This window comes from Heteronotia binoei, unplaced genomic scaffold, assembly GCF_032191835.1.
Source record: "Heteronotia binoei isolate CCM8104 ecotype False Entrance Well unplaced genomic scaffold, APGP_CSIRO_Hbin_v1 ptg000122l, whole genome shotgun sequence".
In the NCBI taxonomy this organism is placed as follows: Eukaryota; Metazoa; Chordata; class Lepidosauria; order Squamata; family Gekkonidae; genus Heteronotia; species Heteronotia binoei.
Window position 1 is genome coordinate 479,994 of NW_026799994.1, and position 18,362 is coordinate 498,355.

General features: G+C 39.3%; 1 protein-coding gene across 1 annotated transcript in view; it reads right to left on the reverse strand.

The window, feature by feature from the left end:
- The window catches only part of LOC132590527 (sister chromatid cohesion protein PDS5 homolog B), a 96,536-nt gene that overhangs the window by 38,303 nt on the left and 39,871 nt on the right, over positions 1-18,362 (reverse strand). Inside the window, exons 7-11 of the mRNA XM_060263441.1 lie at positions 8,892-8,972; positions 7,198-7,338; positions 5,658-5,773; positions 3,410-3,504; positions 2,121-2,266 (exon numbers count right to left, since the gene is read on the reverse strand). Coding sequence (XP_060119424.1) covers positions 2,121-2,266; positions 3,410-3,504; positions 5,658-5,773; positions 7,198-7,338; positions 8,892-8,972 — 579 coding nt within the window. The remainder of the gene's footprint in view (positions 1-2,120; positions 2,267-3,409; positions 3,505-5,657; positions 5,774-7,197; positions 7,339-8,891; positions 8,973-18,362) is intronic.

Genomic DNA, 18,362 nt, shown 5'->3' on the forward strand with positions numbered 1-18,362 from the left:
GAAACAGGTGCCACCATACCACAAAGAAATTCACTGCACTAACTGAAGGTAAACTGTGTGTATGCAAGAAAATAACAATATGTTAATTTTTCAAAGAATCCTGTTAAATAGCACTTCTGCCTGAAATGTCAAAAAGTTATTATTAAGAGTTATGCATGATCTCACTCCCTGACAGTTTATGATTGGTTCTGCCTTTTGTGGCAGCCATCATACGCTTGGCACTGCTTCCAGTGGTAGCCATTTTGTAGCTATGCCCTCCACCCTGTGTCAGAATCCCAAGTATGCCCACAGGCTCAGAATGGCTGGAGACCTCTGCTTTAGGGATTTATAGGAAAAAAACAGCACAACTGTACCAGGAAATAAGTGGGAAGACAGTTGATCTCTCTAAACACAGCAAATATATATTCCCTGTAGTAAACCCTAAATGTGCATATTCTGTATAATATGAAGTTTTTGAACTTTCAAAGACAGCCCAATAAAGCAGTCAAGTTCAGATTAAAACAAGAAAAAATATGGAACAACCATAAATTTAGAGGGGCCAGAGGTGGCACATAGGTGATAGCTATACCTGTCCAAATACTTTGCATCAGCTGAAAGAGATCCAAGCAACAGCAACAAGATAGTAATAAAAAACTGCATTCAACATGGAGCCCAGATTACAGTAAAGAGGACCAATTTTATCAGTAAAAATGCTTCACAAATATGGCATAGCAAGCACTTGAAGATTATGACTGATCACAAGATAACTCCATACAAAGAAGCTGTCTTGCCATACAAAGAAGTTTCACTGAATGGCACTGAGTAGATGGCACCAACTGCAGAACTGCAGGGGGGTTTTTTAACACCTGCATAGAACAGGCCTTCAAATGAAGTCATATTTGGTCTCTGTTTTCCTTAGCTTACATTCTAGGTCACTGTTAAAGCAGATGCATTGCATCCCAACTGCCAAGTATACCAAGTTGCCAATATAGTCAGCAGGCAATAACATTTAGAAGTGTTTACATCAGGCCATCTCTGTATCCCAGAAATTAGCCAGAGTAAGTATCTCAGGAATTAGCCAGATGACACAACACCAACCAGATTTGTCAGCCAGAGATTTCCTCAGAATTCCATTCCAAACCATCAGACTTGATGCATCAACCATCCAATTTCTTGTCCATACTTGTACATTTCAAAACTCTAAGTACTGAACTCAATGGGCAGTGATGGGTCCACAAGTCACTCACACCCCAGTACCAATCTGTCCAGCAGATAATACCAAATCTAGAGTGCAACCTGCTATATGCCTGCTTCATAATTTTTTGGGAAAGACCCATGTTAGTCATGAAGTTTTAAGCTGCACCAATCAGAAGCTTGTGTTCTACTACACTTTCCAGCAAAGTCGGAAGCCTTTCTTCAATTTACATGGCTCCTCCAATTGGGGAAAGAGACAAATAAGTTGGAAGAAAGCTCCCTCACTGAGTGGTAAGAGGCAGGCCACTGTGGCCTTAGTATAATTATTATTATAATCCCACTGGACTAAAAGCCTAGCGGTCCATAGTACCAAATTACACCACCTCTACCAGCCCAGACAGAGAGTAGTCAGTACTCTAACAGGACCTCTAACCTAACCTAGGGGCCAACCACCTTGAGATCCAAACACTCAACATTAGATATTCCTACTTGGAGGGATTCTGAATCAACAGTCAAGTTCCACCTCCTCAACAGATGAACCAATACTGCTGCTGTACTGAAAATCCAGTTTGCATGCTCAGCATGCAAGGGGGAAAGAAGAAACCACATACTCCAAGATTTGTTTTGTGGAGTTAAACCCTGGTCTGAACTGAGTCACAGAAAGCACTTGTGTCTGGCATCTTTTGATGAGAATGTAGATTTCTTACAAACTCTATGCATTTAAAAGAAAGGAATTTGCAGAAAGAAGAATTCTGTTGTGCTTCAAAATTAAGTAACGCCATATTTTCAGAAATACAAAAGACGCATAATAGAATTAACAAACACAATATGTGAATACAAAATTCAACAATTCTGTGATGGATTTTAACAGCAGAAAAGTTTTTAATATGTTTAATAAAGTGCTCATTCTTAGACTTTTAGTTTATGTAACTGGCATAATGACTTACCCGTTTGTCAAGTGTTCTTTCTCTCACAAAGTTAAGTAGATGATCATTGACAAGCAGAAGGTCTTTCTTAGCAGCAGTAACTATTGATACAATAACATCATGCCTAATGGCTTCTTCAGGGTCATGAGACCTCACTTTAAGATATTCTGCACAGAGAAGACACCTTAAGTAAGCATATCTAGTTAAACAGAATATCATTAACAGACTGCAGTAAGAATACTGGTCCTAGAGAATGAGATACAGAGGCATGTAAAATACAACATTTCATCTTAAACTAGTTATAAAACATATGATGAACAAAATATTTTCGCCCTGGCTCCACTCAATGCACAGCAGCCAAGAAGGTCTGAGCGCCTGCTCCGGCTGCAATGCCACTGAGGACGTTCTCCGCAGCTGAGAACGAAACGTCTGGAAGGAAAACTTTCTCCAGTAGAACACGGCACTTGATCCCTACAAACCCTAATAAAATATTTTCACTCATGAAAATAGGTGATGCGAGGGGGGTCTTGTCCAATAGCAGTTGTGGGTGTAGACATGGGTTAAAGGGCTTTCCCCCCTTCTGCATGATAATTTCCTAGCACACGGGTGGGGGGGAATCAATGCTAACTGCAGCAATACATCACCCTTTCCGTTCACCAATCCCCCCCAATTTGGTTTATAACAACTACAATTATGACAAATAGCCACTTGCTCTTAGAAACTGTAGACAATCAATATATTGAAAAAAGCACACATTATTATGCACAATCAACTTAATGTGTGATGGAAAGAACCACACATAACAAAAACATAAAATCATTATGTTTCCTTTTCTATACAGTGAACACCTGAAATGGTAACAGTAAAAATTCATGCAAACATTATTTGTATTAGAGAGAGAGAGAGAGAGAGAGAGAGAGCACAAACACAAGATTTATCTATTTTCATTAATGAAAAGTATTTCTATTTTGCTTAATGCTATCATCTTCCATTGCCTGTAAAGTACCTACTATACTCATGACCTATACTGATTATATACCAATTATTAAATGTAATTTTGATTACTACTCCTTCATCTAAAAAAGCTGTAAGAATTTACTTCTTTTTACTGATCTCACTCTTTTATAGGGAAGGACTTCTGATAAACTCAGTGGCAGGACAAGGTGCAGTCTCAAACTTGTAAAATACCAGTCATTCAAAAACATCCTACGATTTTTTGAAACCACAAAACAGCAGTCAGATTTTATTACAAAGAGAACATAAAAACTGTGATGGATTTCACTTCTTAGGCAGATTAAACTTATTGTTACCTGTTAAATCTTTTGCTAGATCTGGATGATTCATAAGGCAGTGACTAGCAAATTTCACACATTCAAGACGAATGGGAACGTGAATGTCATTAAATCTGTTTTCAAAACAAATCATAGCATATTTAAATAACTGCCAGGTTATGCTAATTTCAATTTTTCACCCTGGATATGACAGAATCCATCATTTTGTTTTGAAATGCAATTATAATACATGCACTGAGGAAATTATTGTCACATGGGCTTGCATTCAAAGAGTTACTTAGGGAGAATTCAAGGATTTGGGCATGATCTGGATGATTTTTTAAAAATTATTTATATTTATTCATATATTGTATTTGTGAATCGCCCAGTCCCTCCGGGCGATGTACAACATTATTAAAACAGATCAATTACAATAAAAACCATAGTTAAAAACGCTTTAAAATAGATGGTGAGTAATATTTTTCTTTGAGCCTCATGGCCTATAGTAGGGTGTTCTATGCATATGAAGTACATAATGTATTTCATTTTCTTGGCTTCAGGAGGAATACAGAATTTGTATGCTGCTTATATGCAACAATATTCTCATCAATTTAAATAATTAACAGTAAAAAAAACTATTAAGCATTAGTAATTCATAGATAGAAATTAAGAAACGTTCAATCACAGATTTAGACAAGGGGTTAGATCCATAGTAGCCAGTGAACTCTGTGCCAAATGAACACATGAAGCTGCCCTATACTGATATTGACCACTCATCCATCAAGGTCGTTGTTATCTACTGGTAGAGGCTGTCTCGAGTCTCAAGTCGAGGTCTTTCATATCACCTGACCCTTTTAACTAGAGATGCCAGTGCTTGTATCTGGGAACATCAGCTTAGTAGATGTAATGTCCCTTCCCCCATGTAAGTTGTGATTTCCCAGCTCCCCACTAAACCCCTAAAATTTTTCTCCCGGGGGTGGGTGGGTGGTCAAGGAATTTTTATGAACAGTTTGAGGAGCTCTCTAGAGAGAACAGGGAATTGTTAAAAATCACTTGTCCCTTCTCCAGTGGACCTGGTAGTGGGTCAGTCCTCACTACTAGGACTGACCCACTCCAGGACCACTGAGAAAGAAGCTTCATGGTAAGTGAAACAGAGCTTCCATTTTTTTCTTTTTAAAGAACTTCTGAAACCACTTGAATTCACATATTTCTCAAAGTATCTCTAAAAGGCTGCATTCAGAGACACAGCAGGACCCAAGAAGTAATGCAAAGAGCTTGCCCACATATGCTCTGTGACTTCTTAGCCCTCTTCTCCTTTTCTTAAAACAATTCCTCACACTTTCTAAAAAGTTATTCCAGAAAAATCAGCCGTAATAGCATTCAGTGTAAACACACGGAACAGCAGAAATTCAGACAGCCCAACACTGCAACCAAGCACTTTGGACCCCTGGCTTAAAAAAAAGATCTGATGAAGAACGGATAATGAATTCACTGAAGTGCATATCTCCAAACTAATATTTAAATAATTTTTACCAATATGCTTCTAATTAGTGATTTCAGCAACCCACCCATTTATGTAAGTACGTCTATGATAATGAAAACATATTATCATTTCTCTCTTACCAGGGAGTACTTCCTATTATGTTAAGACAGTGTACTGAACTTAAATGCAGTCATACTATTTTAGCACATTCTAAATGTTAACTACTGCCTCACTACATCAAATAAACCAGCCTTGAACATTCACATATAAAAGGTATTTCAAAGATGTAACTGTAACATGTCTGCATCTTAAACAGGGTTTTTGCCTGCAGAAATTATCTTTAATTATCTATCTTGCTTAAACTAAAGAAAGGACCAAGTGGAAGGAATGTGCTTTGGTCTGCCTTTCTTTCATGCAAATGTTTACACTAACGCATATTTATAAGTCAATTCAAAGTCTATGGTTTTTCATTTCTAAATTTTTAAAACATTAATAAGATCTAATATAATAAATGAATACATCATTGCATTCTGTGTGTTATTACAATCCAATAATATTACCAAAGGCAATGAACTTAGTAAATGCTGCAACCTAAAGCTTAGTGTAATTTAAACTTTAAAATGGCTTGTAACGATCACCTCTTCGGAATGGAATATCCAATATCTAGCTTTATCTGTGTCATAGAAAACAATATAAGAATGTATTCAAGCACTTTGTTCGTATCTGTCCTTAAAAGGAACATTTCTAAAATTCTGATTGCTACAGAATGTCAAACTACAGGAAGAAAAATAGAACAGTATATACCTTCCCAAGTAGCACTGCCAAAGTGGTTTGTTTTGAGATGCCAATTCTGAATCCTTTGCTCCAAACATTTTTGCTAGTAGTTTTACAACTTGTAGGCGTTCTTCATTGTCATTACTCTGAAAAACAAATATGTTTTGAAAATAAATTTAACACATCACTATAAAAAATACAAGTATCTTTGCTGTCAGAGTTAAAATGTACATCAGGCTAAAATTCCAGACACAAACAAAGCAACATAGACAGCTTATAAAGAATGTAATGAGATTTCCCCTGTAATAAAACAAACTAAGTATATAATTAATGTCTCAGAATATTATTCACTTATTATTATTATTTGCACATTTATCCAATACATCTAAAACATACAAGAATCACATCCATCTACAAAAGGGTGATGTTGGAAAAGGGATTTTTGACATCTTCTCTGTCCTAATACAAGTTTCAGTGACACCTAAAAAACTGTTCTTGAGGACAGGGTGGGATCATCATAGGTTTCAGAACAGGGGGGGATCATCAAGGGGCTACGGCAAGAAGAGGGGAAATGCAAAAATACACCATACTACTCTTGCAAGCCTGACAAGTTCTGTAAATGGAGCAAAATCTTAACACAATATTGCACAAGTGCAATTTCTGCCAATTCCCCCTTTTTGCAACAACTGTGTTCCTGAGTGTCTGCAGTTTCCTAGAAGCAGTTCAGAGTTTGAATGGCTGGCACCAGGAACAAAGTCACAGCAATGACCCTTTCCATAAACTGGCTATGTTCTGTCAGTGAAACAGCTGGATCTAACCTACTGCAATACTCCATGTATTTAGGCTACAAAGCTGGACAGAAACAACAGGGTCAGGATTTTGGCCAGATGCTAATGCAATATAGAGCACATAAGATTGTTTGGCACAGAAAGATTACAAACTGGTTTGGACACAATGGTAAATTATTTGTTATTTTTAACTGGTTCTTCCCAGAAAAACTAAAACTAGAATACACTATATAAATCTGCACTGAACTAGCAAGAGTGAAAATAATTTATAAGAACACTCCAGTTTCTAGCAGAATAACAAAAGTACATCAAAATGCTCCATTTCTAGCTAATGAATAAATGTTTTCAAATCTTAAATATATCCATTCAAAACTGACACAAAGTCTTAGTCATTAATCTATGTAAAAACTGCTGCTGGATCTAGAATGGTCTGATATGCTACATTTCTTCCATACTTTCATAACTGTCCAGAGAGTTCTATGTTGTTTGTTTATAGAATTTAACATAATTTCAATTTTTGAAATGGGAATCGCTTTCTGCCTCAGTTGCCCATAGGCCACAATTTGTCTACTAATACAGGAAGCTAAATCTTGGTTCAGAGTTAAAAAAATTATTTACACTCAAATTATGAATTTAATCTAATTGACAGTTTAAATACTTTTTATTGTTTATTTCAAAAAGATGGCATATAAACTTCCTAAATAAATACATAATAATTCTTAAAGAGATAAATCTGGCCCTCATGCTAACCTGAGTATAACAACCTAAATCAAAAAGCTTACCTTAAGCTTGAATTCAAGCTGTGGCAAAACTGAGAGTAACAGATGACTGTCAATATTATATAGTTCCAGAATTAAGTCAAAAACATGCTCTGAGAGATCACTGATAGATGTTTTTCCTAGCATAAGCACTTGATTAAAAAACTGGAAGATAGAACAAAATATATCAATAGCAGAATACAACCAGTTCTCAGTCTTTCCAACAATCCACTTAATTTTCCTGGGTAAAAAAACCACAGGATGAAATTCTGTGCATTAAAATACCCCCAAAAGCAAACCTAAAGTTGCATGCCTCAAAATTATTCTATTATTCTGTTGCCCACAGTAGGAAAATTATTGAAACAATTTCAGAAACCCACCTGAACAAGTTTCTATTTTCATCTACAGCAATTTATAAGTACATGTTTAAATTCCTAACAGAATGTCCAGCTAATCAGCATTCTTTTGCATATTCCTGCACATTGAATATTTAGTAGCATAACCAAATTTATTACAAAAATAACCATTATATTAACTCTAAGCCTATGTATTTGGAAAAATTCTCTCTGGTTCAAATGGATTTACTGCCAGGTATGTGCTTAAGGCCCACAGCCTTATTTTTATGTTTATCTGCACAAGAAAACTTTGTGAAGAAAATATATTGAGGAAACCTGCCTTAAGACCATGGTACTCTGGTCACAGAGAACCACATTTGTAATTATCCTCATTCAAAAGACACACATTTACTTCCATCTTTAGAAGAGTCTTGCATTCCTTTGGTGACAGCTGTTTCAAGGTAGGAATCTATTACCAACCGCAAGCAAGGGCACTGTCTACTTTCCTGAAACATGAGGCAGGTCCCACTTTGGAGAATAGTACTCAGAAGAGCATGCTTCTGAGCCACTTAATATTATTGCCTTACGATAACACAGTAATTATATAACACAATCACTCATATCCATTCACCCCTATTCTATGTATGTTTATTCTATTTAATAGACTATAAAGTCAATTTAGTTCAAGGGGATTTACTCCCAATTAAGCATATATAATGCTGCAAACTGCTTTCACAAACGTAAGTATGACATCTTATGGAAATTTATGTTGTTGAAAATATACACACCAGCTATGTCACCTATCCCATTAGGGATGCCAGTCGCCAGGTGGGGGCTGAGGATCCCCCGATTTTGGAGCTCCCCTCAGACACCAGCCAGCTGGGTAGAAGGGGGAAGTCCTGCCCCCCTTCCACACCCCCAATTGAAAAGAGTGCGTCTGTGTGTGCCTGCCCTGCAAGTGACAAATTTGAGGCTTGCAGGGCAGGTGCACAGGGCACCTGCTCTTTTCAAGCAGAGGCCATGAGTGCCTGCCCTGCAAGCAGAAAAAGCAGGGGATGTGCAACACTGCATCCCTGACACAATGGCATTACTCTGCTTGATATCAGTACGTCGGGGACAGCCCCAGCCCCTTCCCAGAACACCCCCCACCAATCCCTCTGCTGAGGAAGATGGGACCTGGCAACTGTAATACAATTAGCAGCATTGCTCTGTTGAACGGTGTTCTAAACCATTGAAATTCCATGTAAATTCTGGATATCCTCATTTTATAAGGGCATAATTTAATGTGTTTTTAGTCTGCAATATAAAGTTGTAAGGTCTTATAAAACACAATTTATACACCTTGTCATAGTCATCTCCACAATCACAGCAATCCTCACTTACATTCGTAATGTATGGTTCAATAGCTTGGGCTGTCCTCTTCAATAAAGCTTTTGCCAAGTCATATGCTTGCTTGTTCAGGTTCTGAAATATATATTTTAGACAGAAATGCTGTAAGATTAAGTTTGTGATTTAACCTTTGCTACCAATAAATGAATCATAGTAAGTGCCTGGCTTCACATTCCCTGGGGAGGGAGAGAAATTGATTATTTTTTAATTGTCATCTGTTTAGAACAATCTAATTTAAAAAAAGAAAAATCAACTGTAGTATCAGTTTTAGAAAATGCATGTTTAAAATGAAAAACAGACAAAAGAAACTATTTTCTTGTTTCTAAGCAGCATTCTGCAGTGCATGTACAAAATCAAAGGCTTTATATTGCTTCTGTGTTGTATAAATTTAACTGCAACCTCATGTTTTAATTGTTATGGCAACCAGACATCAGGCACACTTACTCAGTAAATAAATGATTTTTTTTTTAAAAGAAAATTGATTAAAGTTCTTTTTTTGTGGGGGGGCGATTAAAAATGTAATTTAAATGTAACATAGAATTCAGTCCCAAAATACTGTTGTACAAAGATCAGACTGACTGGTGAAATCATGAGCTTTCCCATGTTCTACAAAGAGCTAAGCAGTAATTTATTCTTTCAAACATAGTTTCTCCTTCTTGGATCACCATGGGAAAAAGATGGCTATTTGGCCAACTAAAACTTGCTTATATTCAGAACAATGGAGGCTGCCAGAGATGCAGGTATTTCAGATATGAATATTACATAGTTAAACATCATAAAGAGCAATGTGCCCGATCTCATCTCAGGAAAGCATCAAATAAATTTATTCAGTTCTTTTTACATTGAGCTATATACAAAAGGCTCACTTCAAAAGCATTGAATGAGAAAGAAAAAGAAAGAAAAACAATCACAACCAAGGTAGCAGCCAATGTTGACTGGATACCTGATGTGCAATTCCTTTGTGTTGTATCTTTTCTTGTTTATGAGAATACAAAGGAATTTAAAACCAAAGTTCAGAACACGTACCAATTAACTGAAAGGAAAAATTAGATATGCGTTTATGTTCATTCTGTACATATCCCTGAAACAGCACCATTTCTGTCCAGATGTACATGAAAGTGCATCCTATTAATTAAAGTGAAGTTATTCCACATGGCATATTCAAGAATAAGGGGGAAATTACTTTTACAAATTGTCACTTATGAGGAAAGCATCCATCCCCTATTCTGCTTTGTTACATTGCTCTTCTAACCTACACTAGCGATTGCCATAGTTATGAACAAAACTCCATCCTTTTATTCTCTGGTAGTGTCTGGCTACAAATACTAGTACTAATAATAATTATATTTGAACTTGGAAAGAGGAAAAAAAACAAGTATGCATGCGTGTGTTTAAATGAGCCCCGTGGCACAGAGTACTGCAGTCAGAGCCCTCTGCTCACGACCTGAGTTCGATCCCAGCGGAAGCTGGTTCAGGTAGTTGGCTTCAGGTTGACTCAGCCTTCCATCCTTCCGAGGTCGGTAAAATGAGTACCCAGCTTGCTGGGGGGAAAGTGTAGATGACTGGGGAAGGCAATGGCAAACCACCTTGAAAAAGTCTGCCATGAAAACGTTGTGAAAGCAACATCACCCCAGAGTTGAAACCGACTGGTGTTAGCACAGGGGACTACCTTTACCTTTTTAGCACTGGGTTAAGTATGTGCACAATTCTACTCCTAGCATCATGAAGCTGCTGAATGCCTGAACACTAGGGAGGAGGAGCAGAGGAAGAGAATCAGGTCAATCCATCTGTGAATTATAGCACATTTATGAAGTAAGTAATTAAACAAAGTTGCAATTTCCTGTAACTATTGCTCACTGAATAACTTCTGTGCAGGCATACATGGAGACTGTGCATGAGCAGGCCTGCCATTCGATACATCTTTACAACTAAAAGCCATTAGGGGGTGCTGTGCCCTGGAACCAGAGGCTTGTTCCTGCCAGGGACCACATGCTCATGTGCAGCAATGCCCCCAGTCCTCAATACCTCTAGCATTGCCAAAGCCAGAGCATGTAGGGGAGCAGGATAGAGGGTATGTGTGCCTGCATAGAAGATAACCACTGCACAGACGATACTCACAAGATAGCCCACTGGGGGGAAAGTGTGGGGTATAAATAAAATAAATAATTAAATAAAAATACTCAATGAACAATAGTTACAGGTAAATGCAACTTTGTTTTCATCAAGCTTCTGTGCATTCCCACATAGGGATTCCAGCAAGCTAGTCACCAGCTGGTGGGGCATGCTCACCTTTATTTAAAAAGCATTTTTCTTTGCAGTATTTGAAATATTTGTCAGTATGACATGATACAATGCCACTGTTCCCACCTTGTAATTCTGGTATGCTTGAGCAAGAAATGCTTATTTAGAAGCTGGTTGTTAATGCCTGTAAGTTTAAATTTTTCTTATCTGTAAATCTTGCATGTTTCAATAAAGAATAAAGTTTAAAAAGAACTGCCTTCCTCACTTGAGCACCATGTCTTGCCTTCTCCACTTGAGCCTCACGTCTCACCTGTACAATATGTGTCTGCTGATGACCAGGTGGCAGCTCTGCAGGTCTTTGTCAGAAGATCTAGGAAAGCTGCTGAAGAAGCCATTACCCTAGTGGAATGGGCATGAATGTTCAATGGGCATGGTAATCTGGCCCAGTTATAACACTCCCTAATGGTCCTGACAATCCATTGGGACAGGATCTGAGATGACACTCTCTTAGGGCCACTCAAACAAACAGGACTCTATCCCTGCTAAACTCCAGGGATCTCTAAAGGTCTCCATGGTTTTCTACTGGGTAATGGATCAGAATTGTCCACTGAGATGGTGACAAACAGTATGGAGTGTCTGCCAAAGTCTCGAGGCAGCAGGAAAGAGGAAGATTGCGGGCCTAACTTGCCTGGGAAATTATAGGTGTTTGTATACAAATGCTAGAAGTGTTCAAAGTAAAATTGGTAAGTTGGAATGTTTAGTGTTGGGAGAAAACATAGACATTGCGGGAATTTCAGAAACTTGGCGGAATGAGAAGAATCAGTGGGACACGGTGATTCCTGGATATAAGTTATATCAGAAGGATACGGAGGAAAGGGTTGGAGGTGGGGTGGCTCTGTATTTCAGAGAGGGTATACAGTCCAGTAAGACTGAGGTCAGAAAATTAGATTCCCTTCTAGAAATGCTAGTCGAAATAGAGGGCCCAAAAGGAAATTTAACTATGGGAGTTTGTTATAGTCCACCAAATCCAAAAATAGAGGAATATTATAATATGATGGAAGGATTAAAGATAGTGGCTAAACATAAAAACTATGTTGTAATAGGTGATTTTAGCTACCTGCAGATTGATTGGGTCAATATGTGTTCAGGTTGAGAGAAAGTGATTGAGTTTCTAAATGCTCTCAATGACTGTGCTATGGAGCAGATGGTCACAGAACCTACCAGGGGTGGGCGATCCTGGATTTGGTTCTAAGTAATGCCCAAGACTTGGTGAGAGATGTAAAAGTGATCACACCACTTGGGAGCAGTGACCATAACGTTATTGATTTCACTATTTGTATAAATAGGGAGTTGCCCCAAAATACCAGCACAACCACGTTTAACTTTAAAAGGGGTAAATTCTCTGAGATGAGGAGGCATGTGAAGAGGAAACTGAAAGGAAAGGGAAATACAGTCAAAACCCTTGGGGAAGCTTGGAGGCTATTTAAAACTACAATCCTAGAAGCTCAGATAAAATACATACCACAAGTTAGGAAAGGCACAAACAGGCATAAGAAAAGGCCTGCATGGTTAACAAACAAAGTAATGGGAGCTGTAAAAGGTAAGAAGGACTCCTTTAAGCGGTGGAAAGCTAGTCCAAGTGAGATTAATAAAAGGGAACACAGGCTGTGGCAAATCAAATGCAAGTCTGTGATCAGGCAGGCAAAAAGGGACTATGAGGAGCATATTGCAAAAACATAAAGACCAACAATAAAAATTTCTTCAAATACATTAGAAGCAGAAAACCAGCCAGGGAGGCAGTGGGGTCCTTGGATGACAAAGGTGTAAAAGAATTACTGAAGGAGGATAGGGAAATGGCTGAGAAGCTGAATGCATTTTTTGTCTTCAATGTGGAAGATGAGAAGTGTTTGCCCACTCCAGAACCACTAATTTTGGAAGGGGTGTTGAAAGACCTGAGTCAGATTGAGGTGACAAGAGAGTAGGTCCTACAACTGATTGACGAATTAAAAAATAATAAGTCACCAGGTCCAGATGGCATACATCCAAGAGTTCTGAAAGAACTCCAAGTTGAACTTGTGGATCTTCTGACAAAAATATGTAATATTTCATTGAAATCTGCCTCCGTTCCTGAGGACTGGAAAGTAGCAAATGTCACCCCCATCTTTAAAAAGGGTTCCAGAGGAGATCCAGGAAATTACAGACCGGTCATTCTGACTTCAATACCGGGAAAGTTCGTAGAAACCATTATCAAGGACAGAATGAGCAGGCACACTGATGAACACAAGTTACTGAGGAAGACTCAGCATGGGTTTTGTAAGGTAAGATCTTGCCTCACCTGTTACAGTTCTTTGAGGGGGTGAACAAACATGTGGACAAAGGGGACCCAATAGATGTTGTTTACCTTGACTTCCAGAACGCTTTTGATAAAGTTCCTCATCAAAGGCTCCTTAGTAAGCTCGAGAGTCATAGAGTAAAAGGACAGGTCCTCTTGTGGATCAAAAATTGGCTAATTAATAGGAAGCAGAGAGTGAGTTTAAATGGGCAGTGTTCGCAGTGGAGGACAGTAAACAGTGGGGTGCCGCAGTACTCAGTACTGGGTCCCATGCTCTTTAACTAGCTCATTAATGATTTGGAGTTGGGAGTAAGCAGTGAAGCGGCCAAGCAGGTAACACTAAATTATTCAGCATGGTGAGAACCAGAGAGGATTGTGAGGCACTCCAAAGGGATCTGTTGAAGCTGGGTGAGTGGGCGTCAACGTGGCAGGTAAGGTTTAATGTGGACAAGTGCAAAGTAATGCACATTGGGGCCAAGAATCCCAGCTACAGATACAAGTTGATGGGTTGTGAACTGACAGAGACTGACCAAGAGAGAGATCTTGGGATCGTGGTAGATAACTCACTGAAAATGTCAAGACAGTGTGCGATTGCAATGAAAAAGGCCAACGCCATGCTGGGAATTATTAGGAAAGAAATTGAAAACAAATCAGCCAGTATCATAATGCCCCTGTATAAATCGATGGTGCGGTCTCATTTGGAATACTGTGTACAATTCTGGTCACCGCACCTCAAAAAGGATATTATAGCATTGGAAAAAGTCCAGAAAAGGGCATTTAGAATGATTAAAGGTTTGGAACACTTTCCCTATGAAGAAAGGTTAAAACACTTGGGGCTCTTTAGCTTGGAGAAGCGTCGATTGCGGGGTGACATGATAGAGGTTTTCAAGATTATGCGTGGGATGGAGAAAGTAGAGAAAGAAGTACTTTTCTCCCTTTCTCGCAATACAAGAACTCATGGGCATTCAATGAAATTGCTGAGCAGTCAGGTTAAAACGGATAAAAGGAAGTACTTCTTCACCCAAAGGGTGATTAGCATGAGGAATTCACTGCCACAGGAGGTGGTGGCGGCTACAAGCATAGCCAGCTTCAAGAGGGGATTGGATAAAAATATGGAGCAGAGATCCATCAGTGACTATTAGTCACAGCATGTATATATATATTTTGGCCACAGTGTGACAGAGTTTTGGACTGGATGGGCCATTGGCCTGATCCAACATGGCTTCTCTTATGTTCTTATGTAAAGGTAAAACAATGTCCTTCTTATACCTAAAGAATACAAAAAGCACTCATTCTCAGAACTCAGTGAAGGAAAAAAAACACAGACAGAATGATATCTTGGGATAAATTAAACCTGGAAACTATCTTAAGAAGAAATTTAAGACTAGGACAAAGGAGTAGCCTTTCAGGGAAGAACTTAAAAAATTGGGGATCTATCTGAAGAGCCACTAACTCACAAACTCTCCTGGTTGAGGTAACAGCCATTAAGAAACAGAGCTGCCAAAAAACACACAGCAAAGGGTTCAAAAGGCTCGAGCATTAACTGTGCTAACACAAAAGATAGAGACCTTTGGGGCACTAAATGATCCCAGGGTGGGCAAAGATTAGCTAGCCTCTTAAGAAACCTCTTGGATAAATGGCAGGAGAAAAATGATTCTCCCTCTATTGATATCAAGAGATAGTGCCAGGTGAATCTTCAAAGAGTCCTAGTTTTCAGGTGTAATAATCAAACATAGCATGCAACGGGGTACTACCTAGTAAACACGTCCTCACCACACCAGAAGGAAAACTGCGACTACTTATACAAATAGGATTTCCTAGTATTAGGTCTCCTCCTTCAAAAAAAATTAAGTCTCTTTCTGAAGCCTCCAAGTCAGGGATGTTGAACTCATTTGTTATGAGAGCTGGATTTGACATAAATGAGACCTTGTCAGGCCGGGCTATGTGTGTCATAAAATGTAATGCCAGGTAGCGGACATATAAACTGTATAAAGAGGGCGCAGACAAACACAATTTTTTTTACTTAAAACATTTACATTCTTGCAATATTTTGTTTTACAATCTGATAAATGTCATCTCTTGCTATGACTTATTGCATCAAAAATGGCAGACAATGTCTGTGTCATACCAATCTTCAATATGCTGTTCAAGTGTGCACATCTATAAGTTGGAAACCTTTTGATTTATTGACATTCATTACAAAGATCCCATAGTCAATGCTTTGAGCCTCAGACTCAGATGAAAACATGAAGCAGCTGGGCATTGTGAGCTTTTGTACATAAATTGCTTCATATGCTGGCCAAGATTATGTGAAGGCGCCATGGCACAGACTGAGGGCTAAGTGCTTGTCTGCAAAACTATAGTCTTCTCCAGAAAAATAACTACAACTCCTATGTGGCAGTACAAGAACAGAGACAGCCATGTACAATGATTAGTATCAGCCTACTATCTGGAAAGTCTAAATTCAAGATCCCCAATCAAAGGAAAATGTGAAAGAAAAAGGAATGGAAATTTCCTAGGTAAACCTGGGCTACACACACACACTCAGCCTAATGCTAGCTTGTTGTTATTTCTCTTCTAAAAAGTTCACATACTTTCCTATTGAGAAAGACTGGAGGTCATGAATACAATGAAAAAGATGAGGGGAACCCAGCTGCACCCATAACAAGCCCAACAAATCTCCCTCCCTCTTTCTCTCTCTGTAGCAAGGCAGAAAGCTCATACCTTCAATAAAACATTGCTAGTCTTAAAAGTGCTGTTTGTATTTCTTCCTACGGTGAGGACTGGGCCAAGAACGCTGAAACTCTTTCCTTCCTTCCGCCAGGGCACAAGGAGAGGGAGGAACCTCAGCCAGGAAGGAAGAGAGACTGGGCTCAGTAGCTCTGCAGGGTAATTAGCTGAGTCTGGCAAACTTAATCACCCAGCAGAGCTATAGAGTCAGGTTCTTTCATTGGCTAGGGCTCCTCCTCTCTCCTCCTCCCTTTGGGGAAACAGAGGGCGGGGGAGAGAAGGAGCAAATAAAGGCTGCTTTGCTGGCAGGCTGATCGCTGGGGAGAAATACAAAATGGTGACTGAACACAGCAGGGAAGGGAGAATGAAGCAGACAACAGCCAGTTGCTGGAGGGCCTGATTGGAACCCTCTGTGGGCTGGATCTGGCCCGTGGACAGCAGGTTTGACACCCCTGCTCCAAGCCATTAGGTTGAGCTAATTCAGATCATGATCAAATACCTGATTGTTGCTGATTAAATCTGGTCAATTTGGCAGGGGAAGGAACTGGCCCCTGGAGATCTCCATAAGGCCTGGAAACTATATTTGACAAGATCAAAGGGGTGCTACCAGGATCACATCCAATCTCTCCCTCCTTGCTTTCTCTATTTCCCTGATAAGCTGCAGGAATGGTGGGAATGAGTAAAACAGGGCTCAATGCCAATGCAGCTGAAACGCATCCCCTAGAGAACCATTCTCTACTCCTGCTCAGAAACAAAACCTTACAGCCTTGTTTTCTCTCACAAAACACCATCCAGAACCCCCAGGGAGTAAAAAAGCAATTCTGGGTAAGTGTCCCTTATGGACCATTTATGGGAGAGTGTGCCAACCTTGCTCACTGTGTTGGTTCCCATGTTTAAACTTCCAGGGATGTGGATGGCCTGAATGGAAGCACTGAGCTTCACATAAAGAAAGCATGAAAGGTCTGGGAATAGAAAATCTGTACCATAAGCCACGAACCACAGCTGTATAACAAGATAGAAACAGAATTGCAGGGGTCACATCTGTAACCTAGCCATAGGCAAGACTGCAGTAGTAGAAGCCATGTATTCCAAAAGGCGCAGAATTTTCTAAACCAACTGCACCCAGTGAGACCTGAACTGTCTCACCAAGACAAAGATGGCCTGTACCTTTTTGGGAGGTAGAAAACTCTTTTCCACCAGGGAATCCAGCATAGCCCCAATAAACTGTAACCTCTGGGATGGGGCTAATCGTGACTTATCTCAGTTCACAAGGAGTCCTAATTTTTAACAGGCCTCCAGGACAAGAGTACAATGACTCAACAATCAGTCCCTGGAATCGGCCACCAGCAACCAATAATCTAGAAATGGAAATAAAAAGCAAACCTGCATATGGAGAGAAGCAATAACTGGGGCTAAACACTTTGAGAATACCCTGGGTGCAGCAGCTAGACCAAAGGGTAGGACAGTATACTGAAAACCTCACTCCCTACATAAAAAATGCAAGAACTTCCGATGTTGAGGGTGAACTGATATATGAAAACAGGTATCCTTCAAAACAATAATGAACAACAATTCAATTTTTTAATAATTGTAAAATAGAAGGAACAAATGCCATACAGAACTTAGAAACATGAGGAAAAATGTTTCATCTTCTGAGGCCTAAGATGGGTCTAACTTGTCTATTAGGAACATACAAGAGAAGAAACCCTCAGATGCCTGTGACCATATAATCTCCTTGAAGGCATCGTTATCAATTAGGAAGGCCAAAGCAAGACCCAAGACTGCTTGGTTGAAATCCCTTCAAAATAAAGAACAAGGGAGAATAAACTTAAATTCTAATTTGTAACCAAATCTAACCCAATTGTCTGAAGTAATAGCCTCTCACAGGCTGCAACAAATTGAGCTAGCCTGTCCCTGAACTTAACAGGGGTTGACTACTATTCTGGTCAGAAGTGAAATGAAATTGCCTCTCTGGAAGAGGGTAGCTGCTGGTTCAATCTAGGCCGATCGGAACTTTTACAACTAAGGTATCCATGTTGTGAGGTAAATGGTTTATGGATAGGATACTGAGACCCCAGGGGGCCAGAAAAAGCGGTAGTCCCTTTGATACCGACGCCAGGGCTGTCTTTGCTTAAACTGAAAGATTGTGACACACCTAGGGA